We start from the raw sequence: 21,580 nt of genomic DNA, 5'->3' as shown, positions 1-21,580 counted from the left end.
AAGATACATTATTGGAGCGCAAATTGTAAGCGCCTCTCTTCGCAAGGCGAGGGTTTTTAAAGACCGCCAGAATCTTTCTCCATATAATATTCTCTATGAAAGATAGCCTATACATTCTCAGCCGAGGGAATTCGTTGCATTTGTCAGCTGATCGAGGCAAAGTGGAGGCTATAAGCATTGGCAATATAACATTTTCATAATTAAGACATATTAATGCAAACTATAACTAGGCCTATAAACCTTCGGAATGTTTTTGAGTTTCATTTTCACCTGCTGCCAGCGGCACTGCCGTTGCATCTAAAATGTTCACAGGATAGGCATACACTAAATCAGTCAATGGGGCTAAACATTCAATTATCCTTTATTAATATTTATTCATATACATGGCATGAATTGTGTTGCATCTGTAGGACTCAAAATGTATTTTGGGGCCTTCGTAGTACAGGCCCCTGTACTACGAAGGGAGCTCAACCTACCCAGATGTAACCCAGGGTTACTTAGCTAAACCGGGGTTGACAAAACCTGGTTATCTTCATTGGTGTTAATCGGTACTACGACGCTGAGTAAGAAGTTGATTTGTTGAAATGGGGTTAACCTCATCGGAGTTGGTGCGCGTTCACATAAAATGGGCGGGTTGCAGGGCAAATCACCACTTTTAATGATGACGTGATCACGTTATTTTACGGATAAGAAATGCGCAATGATTATAAGAAGTTGCGAGGAATTAAAACCCACTTTACGATACATCAAATACGTCGGCAGCAAACAAAGCAAGACAAGGCTGTTGGCAACGTAGGCTATTGCTGATCGGATATATGAAAGTAAAGTTTTATTTCATGTTCCTTAAATAGCCTATGTTACGGAGGATTAATAGCTTGCGGAATGTCTGAAATGTGTTGAAATAAATAAATTTTGAGTTCATAAGAGTCCTACAGATGCAACACAATTCATGCCATGTATATCAATAAATATTCATAAAGGATAATTGAATGTTTAGCCCCATTGACTGATTTAGTCCTGTGAACATTTTAGATGCAACGGCAATGCCGCTGGCAGCAGGTGAAAATGAAACTCAAAAACATGCAGAAGGTTTATAGGCCTAGTTATAGCTTGCATTAATATTTCTTAATTATGAAAATATGTTATATTGCCAATGCTTATAGCCTCCACTTTGCCTCGATCAGCTGACAAATGCAACGAATTCCCTCGGCTAAGAATGTATAGGCTATCTTTCATAGAAAATATTATATGGAGAAATATTCTGGCGATCTTTAAAAACCCTCGCCTTGCGAAGAGAGGCGCTTACAATTTGCGCTCCAATAATGTATCTTCAAAGTAGCCTACGTCGACATTGTGGGGTGTGGTTAACCGCAAACCTCGGGTTAACTAAGATCATAACCTGCTCGGAGCAGGTTTGAGATGCAGCGTAAATTGCCATGGCAGCATACCTCGGTTAAAACCTATCCACCTTTCGTAGTACGGGTTAACCGGGAAGTTACGCCACACGTGATCAACTTACTCTCGAAGTTACCCAGCTAAGCCAGTAACCCCGCTTCGTAGTACAGGCCCCAGTGTTCTACGTAATGATCAAGATGTTTGTGCTAAACAACAACAACAACAACAACACCAAGAGAGGATGAAAGCCCCGGAGTGGCGGGCGGGAGCCTCACAGTTCTTGTGGACCCTGAAGGCCTTGGCCTCGTCCTTGTCCTGGCCCAGCAGCACCAGCGCCGGGTTGAGGTCCTGGACGGCCCGGCAGGTCTCCAGCAGGTCGAACACCACCTGCACCTTCTCCCATCGCGGGCACAGGATCACCGCTATGGGCTGACAACACAACACAGCACAGGACACACAACACAAAGTGCCAGATGACGCGGTGTTATCCTCTGTCAGTGCAGTCTCATCCCATCACTCTCATCAGGACACACACAGTCTCACTGAAGAGCACCTAAGCCAACCTTAGATAGATACTTTATTGATCCCCAAGGGGAAATTCAAGTCAAGAGAACCAGTCTGATGGTGAGTACTGGTCTCACAGCACTCCTTCTGGACAGGAGTACATTAGCAAAAGCTTTGGAGTTCTGCATGATGAAGTCTACCATTCTAGTCTACCATGTTGAACCCTCTGGCTCTTGAACACAGCATGCTGAAGTCTACCATGTTGAACCCTCTGGCTCTTGAACACAGCATGCTGAAGTCTACCATGTTGAACCCTCTGGCTCTTGAACACAGCATGATGAAGTCTACCATTCTACCATGTTGAACCCTCTGGCTCTTGAACACAGCTGTGGATCTGTACGATCAGAACAGCTCCAGTCAGCCTGGTGTCCACACACACACACACACACACACACACACTTACCCCGGTGCGTGTGACGAGGGAGGAGTGGACGGAGCCGTTCTGGATGTGTGTGATGAGCGGGGGGAGGTAGTTCAGCGGGTCCTGGCCTGCATGGGTCACCAGCAGTGTGTCGTTGCCCCGGAACACGTGGGGCCAGCAGTACTGCTGCGCCACCGTAGGGCCAGCGCACTTCCGCCTCACCAGGTACTGCGGGGGTTAACACACCACAGGACTCACATAAGGGCTCACATACAGCACAACACACCACAGGACTCACATAAGGGCTCACATACAGCACAACACACCACAGGACTCACATAAGGGCTCACATACAGCACAACACACCACAGGACTCACATGGGGCCAGCAGCACAACACACCACAGGGCTCACACACAGCACAACACACTACAGGACTCACATACAGCACAACACATTACAGGGCTCACATGTGACATACAGTACAGTAGGACATCTAACTGCTAACTGCTGGTATCATACTGTACACCAGTGTTTCTCAAACATTTTCAGACCAACTACACTAGTGCAACACAATTGTTGAACGCAGCAGAAGCCTCTACATTGCATCTTTGCACTCTTGAGTCTAGTACAAGCATGTTATGAACCATATTAGTAAAAATATTCATGACAGAGGCATCCAACTTTCAGTAGTTATGCTGTAAGCTATATCTATACAAGCCTATCTGGCTACAGTTGAGTTCAAAAGCAGGCCATTACCCGTTTGAAGTGGTCAGAGATTGAGCAGCGGGCCAGACTTTGCCAGGGTTCTATGGCAACTGAAGCGTGAACCAGAACCCCATTCCTCTTGGGGTCCGTGGGCGCCACCTACAGGCCACAGAGCGACAGGAAGGAGGGCAACAGGGGGCAACAGGGGGGGCAAATTAACTTTGTGGCTTACTAGCCAAAGTGACCGAAATATTAAAACAACGACCGGCAACACATATTTTTACTGGCCAAAACTAAACCATGCTTATCAGAATTATTTTGAAAGGATCATTATTACAGTATTTTTCGGACTGTAAGTCACACTTTTTTTTTGTATAAGGGTGTCCAATGTGCCACGTTGCTTCTGAAAGACTAAACATATCGTTTTAAGAGCTCAATGCTTACCATTACGTCATCTTCCGCATCTAGATTTAGTGGGGCAGGGTTGAGCCATTCCAGCAAACTGTATGCGCAAACTTTCATTATCAAGCATGTAAAACCACACACTTCCTGAAGTTTTTCACACACACACTAAAAACACAACAAGTGAATACATTGGTCTAATTTCTAGTATTCCTGTAGTTTCTGTGGTCAATAAGGCAGACTCGGAACAGAAGAGTATTCCGCTCCTCAGCACAGACTAAGAAGAGCAGACACACACACACACACACACACACACACACACACACACACACACACACACACACACACACACACACACACACACACACACACACACACACACACACACACACACACACACACACACACACACACACACACACACACACACACACACACACACACACACACACACACACTAAAAACCCACCGAGCGGCCGCCATCTCGTCTTCCGTTCTCTGCTGTGGGGCGCTGCTCTCTTCAAGTCTCCAGTCTTGAACACTGGGGCTATCAGAAGAACTGCGATCAAAGCAAAGAACATCATCAGTTAAACACATTCAATGCAGAAGTCCGTAAACTATCCAGTGAGGACACGGGTGATGTTTTCAGTATTCTTACTGGACATCATCATCCTTGACCGGCTCACAGGTGACCGGCTCACAGGTGACCGGCTCACAGGTGACCGGCTCATGGTCCGCCTGAAGCTGGGGCATCTGGGAAAGCGGCGCGTCTTCCTTCTCCGTCATCTCGTTGGGAAGCACCACTTCTGCCTCAGCCCTCTCCTCTGTCTTTATCTCCGCTAGTTCGACTGAGCCAGCAGTCACCTGATCAGTGGTACTGTCTGTGTCAGACTGACCGCTCAGGTCCACCTGTATGAATGCAGGTGCACGGAGATCAAAATCATCAAAAAACACCTCTTCAAGATAAACTGACAAACAACAAAAGATCACGAAATCACCCGAGGGGAGACAGAGCAATACATTTTTATTTATTGTCATGCACTCATTCTTTTCCCTGGAAATCCAGAGTTCTCGTGAGGGCACAATTTGAATCGTGTCTGCAAGATACTCTGGCCACGATCAATGATGCATATTGCTTTCACCCCAGGCATCGGGGGAACCAATCACATCCGTGTATCTGATATAGGCGGGCCAGAGGCGAGCTAAACTGATGACCACAGCGCTGCAACATTCAAATTCAGTAAACATTGGTCGTAGTGTTATCCAATTGTGTGCAGTGAGATTTTCAAATGCATGCTTGGTGCCGCCCCTTGAGTTGGGCCATTTCATTATTTGTGGCCAGACCTTAATCTGAAAGATTCCCAGGGTCTGGATTACCCAGGCTACTCATTAATAGGCATCATCAGCAATGAAAACTGTTGTGCTCGAGAACCAGCTCAACTTTAAAGAATAAATCAAAGAGCAGAATTTAAACATTTATGTTAATATTAAATATTATTAAGTGTAGACACTCACCGTGGACTTGTCAAATCCACCAACAGCATCAGGATTCAAAAACTTGAGATACCTGGAGAAAGACACACTAGTGTTCCAAACCAGCTGGCACAGTGCAAGTCACTGTTACGCTCACACACCCAAATACACAGATTGTCTGTCTGACCTGAACAGCTTCAACTCTGCCATCACTTCATCTGCTAGAGTCGGCCCAGGATCCTCACTCACTTCACTTCCACTGAAAGAGAAAATACTCTTTTGACAACCAATAGCTTATGGGCTTTGATGAGAACTGGTAGGATTTAACAATGAATGCCGATACTTACTGATTACAGATGTTACAATGTTTGTTTTTTCTGTTGTTGTGGTTTTATTTAATATAAAAAATGGAAATAAATAAATCTACAATTAAGTCTTTATTATGTTTTACCTGGTCTCCTCCTCAACTTGGCGGTTTCGTGGTGGACTAGGTAAAGTGCAGGGGCTTCCTGGCTCTTCGGCATCAAAGGCTCTATCTGAAGTCTGCTCCTGTTACAGAAGGGTGCAGTGCAATCATGTCTAAAGGCATACTTATCACATGGAAAACTCAAAACCCCATGGTGCATTTCAAATGGTCTCAATATTTCCTTGTTCGGCTGCTGATGACAAAAGAAGATATTTGTTGCATCCTACCATGTCAACAGCTTTATAAAACTGTGTTACAGAGATACACAGGGCACACAGACCACTATGGTGGTCACAAGGAAACCTTGCCGAGAGAAAAGGACACACACACACGACTGTACCGGAGGCATGCTGGTGCTCTGGACGGCTCCATACACCTCCCCACAGGACAGCTCAGTACACACACACACACACACACACACACACACACACACACACACACACACACACACACACACACACACACACACACACACACACACACACACACACACACACACACACACACACACACACACACACACACACACACACACGACTGTACCGGTGGCATGACGGTATTCTGGACGGCTCCATACACCTCCCCACAGGACAGGTCTGACAGCTCCGACTCCTTAACCAGTTCTAGGACGACATGATAATAAAATGATCAGAAACTAGAAAAGCACTCCGAAAACGCAGACCTCCACCAAGCGTAAACATCACCGCCTCCCGGATCCCTCCCAAAATGTAATCATTTCTTCCTTGAGTCATTTCAGACCTTTCATCGAAATCCGTCCATAACTTTTTAAGTTGTCTTGCTAACAACAACATTTCACATTATTATTACACATTATGAGCTAAGATTCAGAAAGGCACAATAAGAAAAAACTAAGTACTGTCCTTCACTGGTAAGAGAGATGTTACCGAAGTAAATCTCTCACATTTTTAAATCTCAAATGTTTCTACAATATGCAGTATTGCTGAAACAGAGACAAAAGGATAAGCCTAATTAAATCATGACTCATGCCCTCAGCACTGACCTGGCAGGGATCCACTGGAGACTTTATTGGTCACCCCATTCGGTGGGGTCAACTTCACCTCAAACCCGTTGAGGGCCAGGAACTGCTCTGGGCTGGCAAACATGTCGCCTTTCAGGAAGACGGGCGGGAGGCCTCTGCGTTCCTTCTGCAAACTCTCCTTCTCAGTCCTGGTGCAGGCCAGCCTCTTCGCCAGCAGGTCGTGATTCGCACAGATCTGTGACGTCCAAGGTGCACCAGAGTCATCATTAGAGTAAAACAGAGATGTGTTCACTCTATGTATCTACAGTACCAGCCTTTATGCCTATAGACAGAGGACACCCCACCAAAGAGCTCTCCTGAACAGAGCTTTTGTGTCCTTTGACTCCATGTTATGATGGAAGAGGCAGCATGAGAATCTTTAACAAATCTCCATTAACACACAGATCATAGTCGTATTAGTGTGTTAAACAACGTCATACCTTAACACGGTTGATAGTCAGGTAGAGTTCAATAGCCAGGCAATTGTCCTGTGATCCACACACCACTGCTTCAACTAGAGAAGATGCTGTGAGGACAAAGAGATCAGCAGGGATATCAAATACAGTGAGGAGCACATGTATTTGATACCATGCTAAAACAGGAATATAAAATCATCATTTGACAATTGATCTTAATGCCTTAATTTAAAAAATGAGTAAAAATCAAACCGCCAAGGACACCAATTTTCTTTGTGATTGAAGAATGTATCGTAAATAGATAAATGTTTTCCTTAAATGCTAGGGGAAGGAAGTATTTGACCCCCTATGTAACCCTATGGGAATTTAACACATAGGGTTAACATAGGGGCAGGCAGATTTTTATTTTTAAAGACCAGCTATTTCATGGATCTAGGATATTATGCATCCCGATAAATTTCCCTTGGCCTTTGGAATTAAAATAGCCCCACATCATCACATACCCTTGACCATAGCTAGAGATTGGCATGGTGCTTTTTCCAGTAGGCCTATTAGCCTGTTTGATTTGCATTGAGCTCAATGAGCATCAAACAGGCTAATAGGCCTACTGCAAAAAGCACCATGCCAATCTCTCGCTATGGTGAAAGGTATGTAATGACGTGGGGCTATTTTAATTCCAACGGCCAAGGGAACTTTATCAGGATGCATAATAACCTGAATCCATGAAATAGCTGGCCTTAAAAAATAAAAATCTGCCTGCCCCAATGTTAACCCTATGTGTTAAATTCCCATAGGGTTACATTGGGGGTCAAATACTTCCTTCCCCCTAGCATTTAGGAAGAACATTTATTTATTTACGAAACATTCTTGATTCACAAAGAAAATTGGGGTAGTTAGCGGTTTTATTTTTACTCAATTTTTGAATTAAGACATTAAGATCAATTGTCAAATGATGATTTTATATTCCTCTTTTTAGTCAACTTTAGCATGGTATCAAATACATGTTCTCCTCACTGTACAAACACTTTATTAACAGAATTACAGTAGCAGTATACGTAAAGATTATTATTATCTTTTTTCAAATATAAATATTTAATGAATTTATGTATGATGACTATCTTTTGCACTGATATGCGACCAACGACCAAAAACCTTTCACTCAAGCGCTCTTTAACTTGAGCAGAATGCCAGGAAAGTGCTGAAAATGGGTTCGATTTCAGTGAACTAAGGGGCCCTTACCCTGCCAGAGGATGTACAGGTATCTTGTAGCAGAGCTGTCCCATCGCGGCGAGGGTCTGTGGAAGCAAATGTACATATAGCTTCTGATCCATTATCCCCTCACTTACTGCACACTCTGTCCCCATTATCCCCTTACTTACTGCACACTCTGTCCCCATTATCCCCTCACTTACTGCACTCTGTCCCCATTATCCCCTTACTTACTGCACACTCTGCCCCCATTATCCCCTCACTTACTGCACACTCTGTCCCCATTATCCCCTCACTTACTGCACACTCTGCCCCCATGCTGATGACTGATCCATTATCCCCTCACTTACTGCACTCTGCCCCCATTATCCCCTCACTTACTGCACACTCTGCCCCCATTATCCCCTCACTTACTGCACACTCTGTCCCCATTATCCCCTCACTTACTGTACTGCACACTCTGCCCCCATTATCCCCTCACTTACTGCACACTCTGCCCCATTATCCCCTCACTTACAGTACTGCACACTCTGCCCCCATTATCCCCTCACTTACTGCACACTCTGCCCCATTATCCCCTCACTTACAGTACTGCACACTCTGCCCCCATTATCCCCTCACTTACTGTACTGCACACTCTGCCCCCATTATCCCCTCACTTACAGTACTGCACACTCTGCCCCCATTATCCCCTAACTTACAGTACTGCACACTCTGCCCCCATGCTGATGAATGGCCCATAGGCACTACTGGTTATGGCTATGGCTATTGTCCAAAAAAACATACAAATAAAAACAATACAATAATCAATTTAACAGTGAACAATTTCAAAAAGTTGGTCAGACTACCGTAGGGAGAATAGCAATAGCAATAAACAATATAAATTCAAGCAACAACCTAATAAAAAATAAACGATGACTATACTATGGCATGTTAAGGCTACATTAAGGCCTAATGAGAACAAACACAATACTGTATAGTAGCATGTACTGTATGGGCATCTCTAATCGCATCAGCCAATGAGACTCCTCAGCTCAGCTTTCAGCTCCTCCCACTCTCCAACATTACACTGACGAAGAGCAAAATGTCTCCAGTATGTGAGAGTGTGCAGAATAAATGTGTGTGTGTGTGTGTGTGTGTGTGTGTGTGTGTGTGTGTGTGCTCTGAGGTCTCAAATGTGTAGTCTTACACCAGCTCTGCTTTGGCATCGGCGATGGACACGCGCAGGCTCAAGGGATGGACGCCACTCAGCTGGAACTTCCTCACCCGGAGCGGCAGCTGGAGGAACCTCTGCAGCAGGGCGTACACACTGGGGATGGATGGGAGACCAGCTTATGCCATGACAACAGCAACAAGAGATAAGCGACTCTTGCATTTAGTAGGCATGTGTTAGGCATAGGCATGTTTTTTAAAAAACGTTTGTCAAACTTCTGCAAAGAAAAAACATGAAGTTGTTTTGGCAAATATTTTCCCAAAATATAACAACCTACTCCCTCTTTTCCCCACTCAGTGAGCAGCAGGTGCAGTCCATGGCTCCTTCTCAACCCACAGTACAGTATGCTCTTGATCCTCGGCCCTCCAGCTCGTTCCCACTGATAGACTATCCCATTGTGGCTGCCCCATCCATCATTCTTTATCTAGATCAGTGGCCGGAGGACCGAGGAAGGAAGGGAGGGAGGATAGCTAAAAAGACGAATGAGAAGAGCCCCATGTCTACTCCTCGATGAGGGTGTGTACCTGTCATCTGAGACGCTGACATCTTCCACATGGTCCACCAGGAAGCAGGTAACCCTGGTCCCCTCCACTCCCTCGTACACAGACTCCACAATGGCACGGCACCAGCTCAACAGGAGAGGGGAGAACACCACGCACAGCTGGGTGGACAGAGAGAGGGGAGCAACTACTGGTTAACTCAGCTCCAAATGTATGGCATAACTCATACCTGTGGCAGACATCCTCTCTGACGTCCATACGTTATATACTACAATCTAAACTACTGTATGCTACAATTTCCTGCAAATCCTGCAAGTCACGTTCATGATCCCTCCCTGAAATCAGTTTTAGCAGTTTGGAATGTCTGCTGTAGGCCTAGTTGAAAATGGCGTGTAGATATTTGCTTTATTTGTCTAATCTCACTTTCAACAAAAACGAAACACTTGACTTAAAATGAAATTAAGTGATTGTGTTGTAACAGGTCTGGACAGCATGCTACTCAGAAATGGGAATCCACCTTACCTGTCCCTTCTTCAGGGAAGATGGCTTTACAGATTGAGAATCTAGATTGACATCATGGTAGTATAGGTTCATCTCAATTTGCAAGTCATCATAATCCTTTTGACTAGCCACTTGAACCCCTGGGCCTCTCATAATTCTACCCCACAAGCAGCTAGGGTCTTCAATCTGCAAATACAAAATAAACGGATTATCACTAGCATTGTTGTTATTACACTAAAGATATGGGCTTCAAGTGACAGTTACACCGTTACCTTAAGTATGGATATTTCCAGCATTTTCAGCCACCTACAAATGAAACGACACCATTAGTTAAACTGAGCGTTGTTGTAGCTGTTCAATTGAAATTAACAACAAATTACACTACCTAGGCTACAAATTGTTTCAAAGTGAATTAATTTGGACTTTTGACGCTTGCTTGCCGTTAGAAACAGAAGATGTGTGTTCCGCTAAGAATAATTATGCATGCTAAGGTCACACGTGCTGCTAACCAACTATGGCACACTAATCAAAGCTGTTAGGGGGGAAAGTAATCAACACATCGATGATCGCCCCCTACTGGTCGCGTTCTTAGTTTATCGGAGTTGATGGGATTCTACCTAGGTCTATGGATTCTACCAGTATTCATCTTGGGTTTTTTTTTTAGAAAAAATATATCTGTCCACTTACTTATAGTTGAATGGCTTCCATGTGATATTCTTTGTGGTCACCGCCTATGCGTCTGGGGTTCGTGTGCATAAAGCAATTTGTCAGTATGCATTTTGAATAGGCAAAAGTCCTATGGGGAGTTTCCATAGGAAATTTTAAAAACGCATGTGCATACCTTAACAAACTAGAAAAGCACTCAGAGAGCGCAGACCTCCGCCTGTATTGTTCTTCTTAGGTTGTCATACATTTGAACCTGAACCTATTCAGATCGCCACCACGTGGCCATACCATGCCATTACACCACTAAGCGAAATACATAAACGGTTCCGGAATCCCGACGGAATTACGGATCACTCCCAAAATTAAATCTTCCTTGGGTCATTCCATTGGACCTTCCATCAAATTTTCCATCCAATCCATCCTTCCATTCAATCCATCCATTACTTTTTGAGTTATCTTGCTAACAGACAGACAAACAGACAGACAGACAAACAAACAGACAAACAAACAAACCCCAGCGAAAACATAACCTCCTTGGCGGAGGTAATAATGGTCTGCCGTGCTCATACTTCATGCTACATTGATCTACTTTTGCACACAGCTTCACAACACCTGGTGCTAGGGCTCAGTTTTCTAAGTAGCCTACATAAGTGACCTGGAGGGCTGAGACCGTAATTTCCCGACTATTAGCTGCGGCTTATAGGCCTACACTGATTTTGCAAAATTTCTTCAGCTATGAGGTTAATAAAGGGGGGCAGTTAATATGGTTTGGTTTCTTTTAACTTGCATAAAACACTGTCCTGCGGCTTATACACAATGCGGCTTATATGGGGGAAATTACTGTATGTGGTCAGTTCAGAGATCCTTGTTATCTGGCAGAAAGAATATTTCCTAAGAAACTGCAGGGTCTCAGATCTCCAGAGAGGTCATCAGGCATGATGGAGGCCAAACTGGGTGGGAGCAGTGGCCTCTGGAACAGTGTGAGTTCAGGGGGAAAGCCTAGAGATGGCCCTATCCAGAAGAATTAAAGCAGGTCTGACATTTTCACAGTTAGTAGATTATTACACTCTGAACAATATTTTTGGTGACTAACTTGACTTCATAATACTTTTTTGAGGAGTACAGTAGGTCTATGGAACTTAAAGTGAAAATTTACCTTAGGCTCTTTTTCTGCATGAAAACTGCATGTCTCTTTTGTTTTGTTTTGTTTTGTTGTCTGAAGGTGTCAGCTGTAATTGGTGCTTGAATCATCTTCTAACTCTGTCTTTTTAACAGTGAAGGACTTTGGAATATAATGTGCTATACCAATTAAAATGACCGCTGCTTCACTTACTCAACGGTCATTAGGCCTGTATTATCATGAAATGAGCAAATGTGGTTGGCTTACATTTATGCACACATAGATATCATATCAGAGATAAGATATCTTTGGGCTCATTAGGTCATATTTACTCCTTACTAGTAGTTCTCATGGCCCTATCATGATAGTCTAAAATGCATGTCACTGGCGAAAAGTTTCAAAACATTGTTAAAGGAAGCAGGTTTCCAGCCTGAGCTGCAGGGCCAAATCCAAATGGCTGGCACATCAGGCAGGGTTTACCCAGCTTACATGATGACGAATAGTAAAATGCTGAGTCATCCTGCTCTAGTCTACATGATGACAAATAGTAAACTGCTGAGTCACCCCCCTCTAGTACAATGCTGAGTCCTCCTGTAGCCCTAAAGGCTTTAATGGTGTTACTAGTACCGTGGAAAATATTTGATAAATGTTTATTTCTGTATTGATATCATTGGCTGTATTTACTTATTATTAAATTAAGGAAGGAATTATGTCAGTTTAAATTAGTATACATTATTTTGATATTGGTGTGTAAAGAAGCATTGGAAGAGGACCATTAGAAAGATCAAAACATACAGTAGACTAGAGGAACACAGTTTTTTGACGTGCCTGTGTTTGCTCAGTAGAGAAAAGGAATTTGGGAATTGTGAATCACTCTGGAAGAAAGATTTATTTTTATTGAATTCATGTTTTCCTTGAGTTTATTATTTTCCACAACATACTGGATCTGCTGCCATAACAAGTGGTCTGGCTGACATGAGTATGATTGGATCAGATGAGCAGCAGCTGGTCCCTCTAGAGCTCAGAGCGCTGCTGCTGCTTCATCTCCTGGATCTTCTCTGGCAGTGTCTGGGTCATGAAGGTGTAGCGGTCACTCTTCAGCTGGTGCCCCACCTGCTGCTTCAGCCCGATGCCCAGGTACTCCTCCCTGGCACCATATGCAGGCCAGTGGGTCAAGCCAGGCCCGTTAGGGGATCTTAAAAGCGAACACAGTACGTACACACGTTCACACACACACACACACGCACACACGCACACACACACACACACACACACACACACACACACACACACACACACACACACACACACACACACACACACACACACACACACACACACAAACTACCGTTATTATTTCAGTCCAAAACATGTGAACGTGCAAACGTAAAGCCCTTCTGATGTCTTGAGGCTTGAGGACTCTGTGGAGTGAAGTTACCCGGTGCGTGCAAAGTTGCCCCAGTATGCCATCATCGTTCTACTCTTCCTCCTCCCTAAACGTGCCTTACAGAAAGCACAGAGATACACGATTACATTTGTTTTTCAATTTAACCCTATGTATGCCATTTCAACCACATTACAACACACCTGCAACAAAATAGGTGATATGTAATCCTTTAACATATCAGTTGTGTATAATCCTAATCCTCTGTTTGTAGAGAGCACCATGGAAGCTTTACCATTTATCTTGACTTGAGCGTTAAAGAAGCAGCCTCCAAACACAAAGGGAATCTCGTCTCCGTGGTCTGCTCCCACAAAGCTGGCCCGTCTCTTCGCAAGCGTTCTTGGCGGGTGCTGGAACTCATAGGCAAAGACTGGTGCTCCTGAATCTGTGGGAGGACAATTAAAACAATAGCTTTCTCTCTCTATCTTTCTCTCTCTCTCTCCCTCCCTCCCTCTCTCTCTTTCTCTTCTTACTGTATGTATCCGTGTCTTCCTATTCATACATGTACAGTAGTTACAACGTATCTTCCTGTGTCACTTCATGATACTTTTAAAAGTTATGAAAGTAAATGGAAACCTTTTTCACACTGCATACTCCTACAGTATGTCATGTGACTCTTCTTCCCATGAAAGCTTGGAATTTGAACGAGGTGCTAGAAATGGTACTGTACTGTAGGTAAATCTCAAACCTCTGTGAGCATTTGATACTGTGACAGCAGGAATGGTGAAGATCGTGTCTCCACAAAACTCAGTACAACCGTCTCTGTTTTTGATGCGGTCTTCTCCATTCCCTATGTACTCGTTCATGATTAAGGCAGTGCTGATCTCAGAGTCTGGCTGAAAAATAAAGATGTATCTCTCCTTAATAGTCAAAGAAAATCCAAGTTGGGTTTCACATGACATTCAAGAAATGTATCTGAGATTGTAGAGATACAGTATTTGATTCATAATAAATGTAATAAATTCACTATCCATGATGATGAACATAATGTTAGGCTGCATTCTTACATTAGGGTTAAATTGGTCAAAATAGGTTTTAACTGAGTCACGATCCATCCCATCTACCCAGTCAGGTGGTGCCAAAAACTGAAAATACACACATTTCATACCTTGACAACATCTTATTAATGTATTCTTAGTGGTGATTGCTTTACAACATATTCTGAAATGTGAAGATGCATTTGTAAGGGTTCACTTACACTAGGTAGCAGCCACCCAAACACCATTAATTAATGGCACCTTTTTGAACTCATGAGAGTTAAGCAGGTCTGGTATTGGCTTTGGCATGAAATAGCCATCATTCACCACCGTAAAGGGCACCATAGGATTCTGTAACAAAATGGAAAATGTTGATAGAGAAAATATGACATTTTGAAACCCTTCAAATTTGAAAGATTTTCAAATATCTTCAAAGAAAGAACTACGGGTAAAAGGTATGACATGTTTCTCATAACTCTTTTGTGAAATATGTCATGGCTTTATCTCTGCCTCACATCTATACATTGACATTGTTTCTCACCTCCTGCTGAAACTTTATGATTTCCTCTGCTGACATCCGCATTACACAATCCACAATCTGGTCTGGCTTGGTGCCCTCACAGTGTGTTGCATTGGCCACAATCTGGGGACGTAGCATTTCAATAAAGGCTGCATTGCACAGTAAATATAACATGGTGAAGAAGGGCTGATGATAACCTTTGCTGAGGTCAAAGGATCAGCGCTGAAGATGGCAACCATGCCCGCTGTGCCACTCTCTGCTATGGCACGATGGAAAAGACCAGTGCTTAGCGGGGAAAGAACCTTTTGCAAAGACAAACAGTCGTTAATCAGTGCATACTCAAAATGCAACACATTCACATCCATTTTTTTGAATTTACATTAATCGTTTTGAATGGTAAACATTTACCTTTATTAATTTAACAGACACTGATGTCCAAAGTCACTTACATACTGTACAGCATGTCGACTACTGTATATTACAAGTGATTACCAAGTTGTGACCAAACTCAACCCTCAACTTTCAGACTACTGCACGCTCAGCATGTTAACCCTATGAGCCCTTTAGGCTGTTTTAACCACCACACCACACTAAACAGTACCACCACTAATACATGGCCTCCTTTCAATGTGACTTACACATGTCAACTATATTACAAGTGATTACACTGTGACCAGAATTGAACACACAACCTTCAGGCTGCTGCACACTAGCCAGCTCCACCCACTACTGTGTTGAGTATATCTTAATGACAAATGTGAATAATATTATGATTATCAAATTAAAATAATAAGATAAAACAATAATAATGTATGATCATATCCCTGTACCTCGTGCAAAGGAGATCAGTCTTTCTGACACTGTGCAGTGCTTTGATAGACATTGTAGCCGAAATGAACTCATTCAAAAGATAATCGAAAGGAAGAATACAACAAGTTGGATTATCTCTGTCGCTGACAGTATGTAAATGTTATTACCAGCAATGACACGCTAACACCCCCTGCGGATTCTCCAAATATTGTGACTGAGGACGAGTCCCCCCCAAAGCTGTGGATGTTCTCTTGGACCCACTCCAGCGCCGCTACCTGGTCCAGAAGGCCAGAAGGTCCAGAAGGCCCAGGTTTCCCGGGGCGTTACCGTCTCCTGTGCTGCGTGTAGGAAACCAAACAGAACTGCTGTGGGTCTGGGGGCCTATAGAGACATGCACTGTCTCTAGGGGCAGCCGTGGTGTACTGGTTAGCGCATCGGGCTTGTAACCGCAGGGTTGCCGGTTCGATCCCCGACCAGTCCACCACGGCTGAAGTGCCCTTGAGCAAGGCACCTAACCCCTCACTGCTCCCCGAGCGCCGCTGGTTGGGCAGGCAGCTCACTGCTCTGGGTTGTGTGATTCACCTCACTGTGTGTTCACTGTGTGCTGTGTGTTCACTAATTTTGTTAAATTGGGTTAAATGCAGAGAACTGAATTTCCCTCACGGGATCAAAAAAGTATATATTCTATTCTATTCTATTCTATTCTATTACAATCAAGCACCTAGATTATGAATGCAGACTGCATGGTGTTTGATTAATACACCTGTGGAAAGGGACCTGATGATCGAACCGGCAACCCTCCGGTTACAAGTCCGAAGCCCTAACCAGTACACCACGGCTGCCCCATGGGTTTCATCCATCTACCGCTCTGGTTTCATCAGGTCCCTTTCCACAGGTGTATACAATCAAGCACCATGCAGTCTGCATTGATAATCAAGGTGCTTGATTGTATACACCTGTGGAAAGGGACCTGATGAAACCCATGAATACTTCTTCTTCTTCTTCTGTAGTATTGGGCGGCTGGACATGCCGGAGGACACCCAGCAACGCTTCGTCTGACATCACGTGAAAAGGGCTAATTGTCACGTTTTAGCACGTTACCTTTCTGCTGCCTCATTTTGTGCCTCCTGATGTCCAGCTCTACACACAGTTTGCCCTTCTTATATATTATTATACAGGTAGAAAAATGAACTTGTAGAGGAAAAATAGTTGATGGCATAGTAAAAAGACATTATCATGCAGATGCGGGGGAAGGGTTACTGAAAAAGAGGCATGCATATACTAGTCATTCGGAATGACAAATGCATTATCGTCAATAATCTCCATCGTTAAATATTCATTACTTAGTACATCCAAATAATAGTCTTGGTCAGTGCTATTTTTCCCCCATTTGGCTGTGTGGTATCTTCATTGGTAAAGACAGCCCTCCTGCCCAAGTCTTCTGTGCTGAACATTTGCCTGAATCATCAATGGTGGAAGAATACATGAATACGAATAACAGAATAATTCACGGAAAACCCCCGTCACCCCGTCTGTGTACCTCATAGTCATATTAACAACAGCAACAAAAAACACCCACATAAATAATATGAAATGCAATGCACAGAAACAACTTGAGCGAGCCACAGCGCCGACAGGCTTAAACAGCAATGTGCTGTTTACCTACTTTTGCTAGAGTAATTATATACTCATGCAGAAGGGAATACTGAGCAGTGTGGGATCTGAAGATTTATGCACAGTGGTCTCTGGTGGCAGGCCCTGACCTCATTGCTTCACCATACACAATATCATGCTCTGCCATCTATTATCGGCGGCAACAAAGACCGTCTTAAAATGGTACTAAGAAGGGAAACAAATTGAGAAATTTACCCCATTGATTCTTCCACAAAATAAGTAAATGACAGATATCAAACAATGTCCATCTGATATAAAAACAGCAGGCCATATTGGTGAAGGGAAAGTATGGCAGTCCAACAATCAAGGTTAATTATGCTGGCGAGGGGGTGAGGGACTGTGGGTGGTTGTGTCCACTGTGGACGCAGTGGCCTCTTCTGATCGGGAGGCCAGCACTCCTGCTGCTCTGGCTAGCCTTAATTAGCTCACCACCGAGAGGGCAACCACTCGATCAGCTTCAGCCACCGGGCTTCTGGCAGCTAGCTAGAGTCCTGCCATGTGGATGCTGAGCTCTCTCTGTGTGTGTGTGTGTGTGTGTGTGTGTGTGTGCGTATGTGCGTATGTGTGGGTATGTGTACGAATGTGTGGGTGATTGTGTGCGTGTGTGTGTGTGTGTGTATGTGTGAGCGTGTGTGTGTGTGTGTGTGTGTGTGTGTGTGCGTGTGGAGTATATGTGTATTTCTGTCTGCTCCAGAGTTCAGGTGTAGGTGTGAGCTAGCTGTGCAGTCACCATATGGCCAGTGTCGCTACAACCAGTCCCTCTCCTCTTGCACAGTCAGAACACATCCAGGCCTCTGTGCTGTGTTTGGTTTGGCTTTGAGGCTAAAATTGGCTTGTACACAGTACAAACTGTCAGACTGCATCCTGAATTCTGTGGTAGCTTTGAGGCTAAAATTGGCCTGTACAAATCAAACTATTTAGATGTCAGATAATTCCAGGGCTCATTCGAATTTGTGCACAGTAAATCAAAGGAGGAATTTGCTTATGGACATGTGCATGACTTTCGGCATGTCAGTATAATTCATTACCTAAACCGAAATAAAACCAGCCAATTTATCCATAAACAAAACATTGCAAACCACTAGACCAAATCGGATTTTAAAACAACTGAAAACACCGCTTGTTAGGCAAAGCACAAACAATGAGTCACACCGTTCTAAAACCCTCAGCCCCAAATGAGTTGTTTAATCATTTAATGCCATCTCATGGAATGTGTCCCTCCTCTTATTATTGGACTGAGACCCCATTTTCCACATAAATCATTAATAAATACTTATTATCATGGATGATGGACAGATTATAACATGTAATCCTATCTAAAGCCAAAGGTAAATATCACACTCCTGGTCCCCCTGAAAACCATAATCCTCAATCAAACACAAGAGCATGACTATGATTGCCCATGTTCTGAACAAACTGTGTACAGAACGACTTCCCTTTTCATCTAATTAAAAGTGAGGGTTTACAGAGATTGACTGTTTTTAATGAATATCCCTCTTGCCCTAGAGGAAGGATAACAGGGTAACGAGACTGCAAACTAGGGTGCTGGCCTACAATCTGCCGATCAAATGATTCTTTCACACTTGCACTTTTGATATCATCTAAATAGCTGTCTTGAATCTCTAATGTATTATTGCTGTAAAAACAAACCGCTTAATTCAGATTGTATCAATGAAACAAACATGATTATTAGGTTTTGCAGTTATAGCATCTACTACCCAGTACACACACACACACACACACACACCACATTTCTGGCTTAAACCTGAAGCAGTGCATATCACCCATAACTGTAAATTACACATTGATTGGCAGTAAATTATGGTGGACTGTCAACAGCACTCAATCAAGGTATCAAGTGACACTTCAGAATATGAAACTGCCACTCTCTCCCCGCAGGTCATTACTGGACCTGCTCCAGTTTGCAGACACAGCAAAAATGGGAGTTGAGGATGCCAGATTAAGTCTTCTGGACACAGTGGCCAGGCACGTTGAGTCTTCAAACTCCTATGTCAGGACTTTACTCATGGACTTTCATCTGCTTTTAACACAGTAAACATGAACACACTTCTTCATTGTCTATCTAGCAACTAAAAGTCAGCACAAAACTGCCGTTATGGATTAGGACAGACTCCGACATGTTAGGTCTTAAATCCAGCAACATTGCTTTAGATACTGGAGTTCAGGGCTGTGTCTTGTCAGCCATTTTTTCTCTATATACTGTACACTAGTGAAATCATCTGCAACAACAATGGAATGTGACTTTTCAAATATGCTGATGATATGTTCTTGAATTTCCCCTTGGGGATCAATAAAGTATCTATCTATCTATCTATCTATGGCCACGGTGACACACCTGACAAACAAGTACTGCCTGCAGTGCCCAGACAGTGCGTGAACATCATGGTCTTTTGAAACTGAACATCGATAAGACCAAAGAGCTTTTAAGGGGAACCTCACACCTGTCAGCTTGAAGGGGCAGGCGGTGGAGCAGGTCAACATCATTAAGTAGGCTACCTGGGCACAGAGATCCACCATACTCTCTCCGTCACACAACATGCTGATGGAATCTATAAATAAAGCAGCGTATTTTAATGTGTCGCTGTTACAGTGTGCTGTACCTACCTAAATAGGTACAGTGATACAACTTGTGTAACAACAAGTACAGTACTATCATGTACTAGCATTGTACTTGCACTATGCGTTTGTGGGTACATATAGTTGTTACATTGTAATACTGAGTGCTTTTACAGAACTTTGCCAATTTGCCTACATTTTTCATCAGAGGCAAAGGGCTGACCTGAGACCTGCTGAATGGGGTAAATCTGGTCATGATAGATTTAATATGCAAGTACTTAACTGGTACACGTAACAGGTGTATTCCACTGTATCAAAGAGTAACAAAGGTGTAGCAGTGCAGCTGTTACATGTACAGTACACTGAGGACAATGATGCCTTGACTGGAGCTAAGAGTGGTTTGTATATCTACCATGACCAGATTTACCCCATCCAGCAGGTCTCAGGTCAGCCCTTTGTCTCTGATGAAAAATTTAGGCAAATTGGCAAAGTTCTGTAATAGCACTCAGTATTACAATGTAACAACTATATGTAGGTACCCACAAATACATAATGCAAGTACAATGCTAGTACATGTTGTTACACAGGTTGCACCACCTAATTAGGTAGGTACACTGTAACAGCGACACATTACCATAAATAAAGTGTTACCATAAAGCCCAATAGTGCATGTTTGAGGAGCTCCTGAGGAGCCTGAAAGGTGTGTTCAGTGTTAGACAGGACATTTTTAATCAGTGGTATAGGCATTAATTGATGCAGTCCTCACATTCAATATCACACCCTGGCTCACCTTCCTGACAAATCTCACAAGCTTGTGACCAAAATCACTGGTACCTCTCAGACCCAACTCTTAGGCCTTCACAGTCACGCAGTAGAGAGAAAGGCAGACTCAATCAATCTTCACACACCCACCACCATTCCTTTCAGCTGCTGCCATAGGACAGACAGTTCAGAGCACCAGCAAGATATCTCTCATCCCCACTGCTATATACATGATAAACAAGGAAAACAGACTGTCTCTACCTGATAATGCAGCTTAGAGCAGATAAGTAATTATTTATTTATGAATGTATTTATGTTCTAAACAAAAACCCCATGTGCCTCTAAACCCATTTTTGCCATCATTATTATTACGTTGTGCAAAGGTCTTTGAATCACTGAATCCTTTGAATTGTAACCATACACATTTAATGCAATTTAGTTATTTTAATTTCAGTCAATTCAAACTGGCAAACATGCCTCCAGTTACAGTTTGCCCTGTATACACATATCCATACAAAAATACTGACTGTGAATAAAGTGTAAATGAATGAAGAAGACCAAATAATGTTTTGCATAAGAAAATGAATCCACTGAATAGTTTTCAAATGGTACCAGCCCACAGCTTTCTGTGCCCTCTCAATGCTACAGAGTTTTGGTTAAGACGAGAGTTTGTAAGACAAGACAAATTTTGATTTCCAGAGGAGCAGGGCTACTTTCTTACATATCACACCAAATTTCAAACACTGCAGTGATTGCTCTACAATTTGAAGTATGCACATGCATA

The 21,580-nt window shown here is 43.3% G+C and overlaps 1 protein-coding gene across 2 annotated transcripts in view; it reads right to left on the bottom strand.

Moving 5' to 3' along the window:
* tdrd12 (tudor domain containing 12) overlaps window positions 1-10,766 on the bottom strand; it is a 22,528-nt gene extending 11,762 nt beyond the window's left edge. Inside the window, exons 1-18 of one of the 2 annotated variants that reach the window (XM_062548229.1) lie at window positions 10,632-10,766; window positions 10,519-10,552; window positions 10,268-10,432; window positions 9,770-9,906; window positions 9,222-9,341; window positions 8,063-8,118; window positions 6,848-6,933; window positions 6,390-6,603; window positions 5,912-5,991; window positions 5,354-5,451; window positions 5,090-5,161; window positions 4,945-4,996; window positions 4,088-4,338; window positions 3,899-3,988; window positions 3,472-3,529; window positions 3,079-3,186; window positions 2,363-2,548; window positions 1,671-1,824 (exon numbers count right to left, since the gene is read on the bottom strand). In XM_062548229.1, coding sequence (XP_062404213.1) covers window positions 1,671-1,824; window positions 2,363-2,548; window positions 3,079-3,186; window positions 3,472-3,529; window positions 3,899-3,988; window positions 4,088-4,338; window positions 4,945-4,996; window positions 5,090-5,161; window positions 5,354-5,451; window positions 5,912-5,991; window positions 6,390-6,603; window positions 6,848-6,933; window positions 8,063-8,118; window positions 9,222-9,341; window positions 9,770-9,906; window positions 10,268-10,432; window positions 10,519-10,542 — 1,951 coding nt within the window. In that variant the 5' untranslated portion in view covers window positions 10,543-10,552; window positions 10,632-10,766. The remainder of the gene's footprint in view (window positions 1-1,670; window positions 1,825-2,362; window positions 2,549-3,078; window positions 3,187-3,471; window positions 3,530-3,898; window positions 3,989-4,087; window positions 4,339-4,944; window positions 4,997-5,089; window positions 5,162-5,353; window positions 5,452-5,911; window positions 5,992-6,389; window positions 6,604-6,847; window positions 6,934-8,062; window positions 8,119-9,221; window positions 9,342-9,769; window positions 9,907-10,267; window positions 10,433-10,518; window positions 10,553-10,631) is intronic. The other variant, XM_062548230.1, reaches the window with a different exon arrangement.
* Between the last annotated feature and the right edge of the window lie 10,814 nt (window positions 10,767-21,580).

This window comes from Sardina pilchardus, chromosome 10 (genome assembly GCF_963854185.1).
Source record: "Sardina pilchardus chromosome 10, fSarPil1.1, whole genome shotgun sequence".
Taxonomy (NCBI): Eukaryota; Metazoa; Chordata; class Actinopteri; order Clupeiformes; family Clupeidae; genus Sardina; species Sardina pilchardus.
This window is presented reverse-complemented; position numbering and strand designations above follow the sequence as displayed.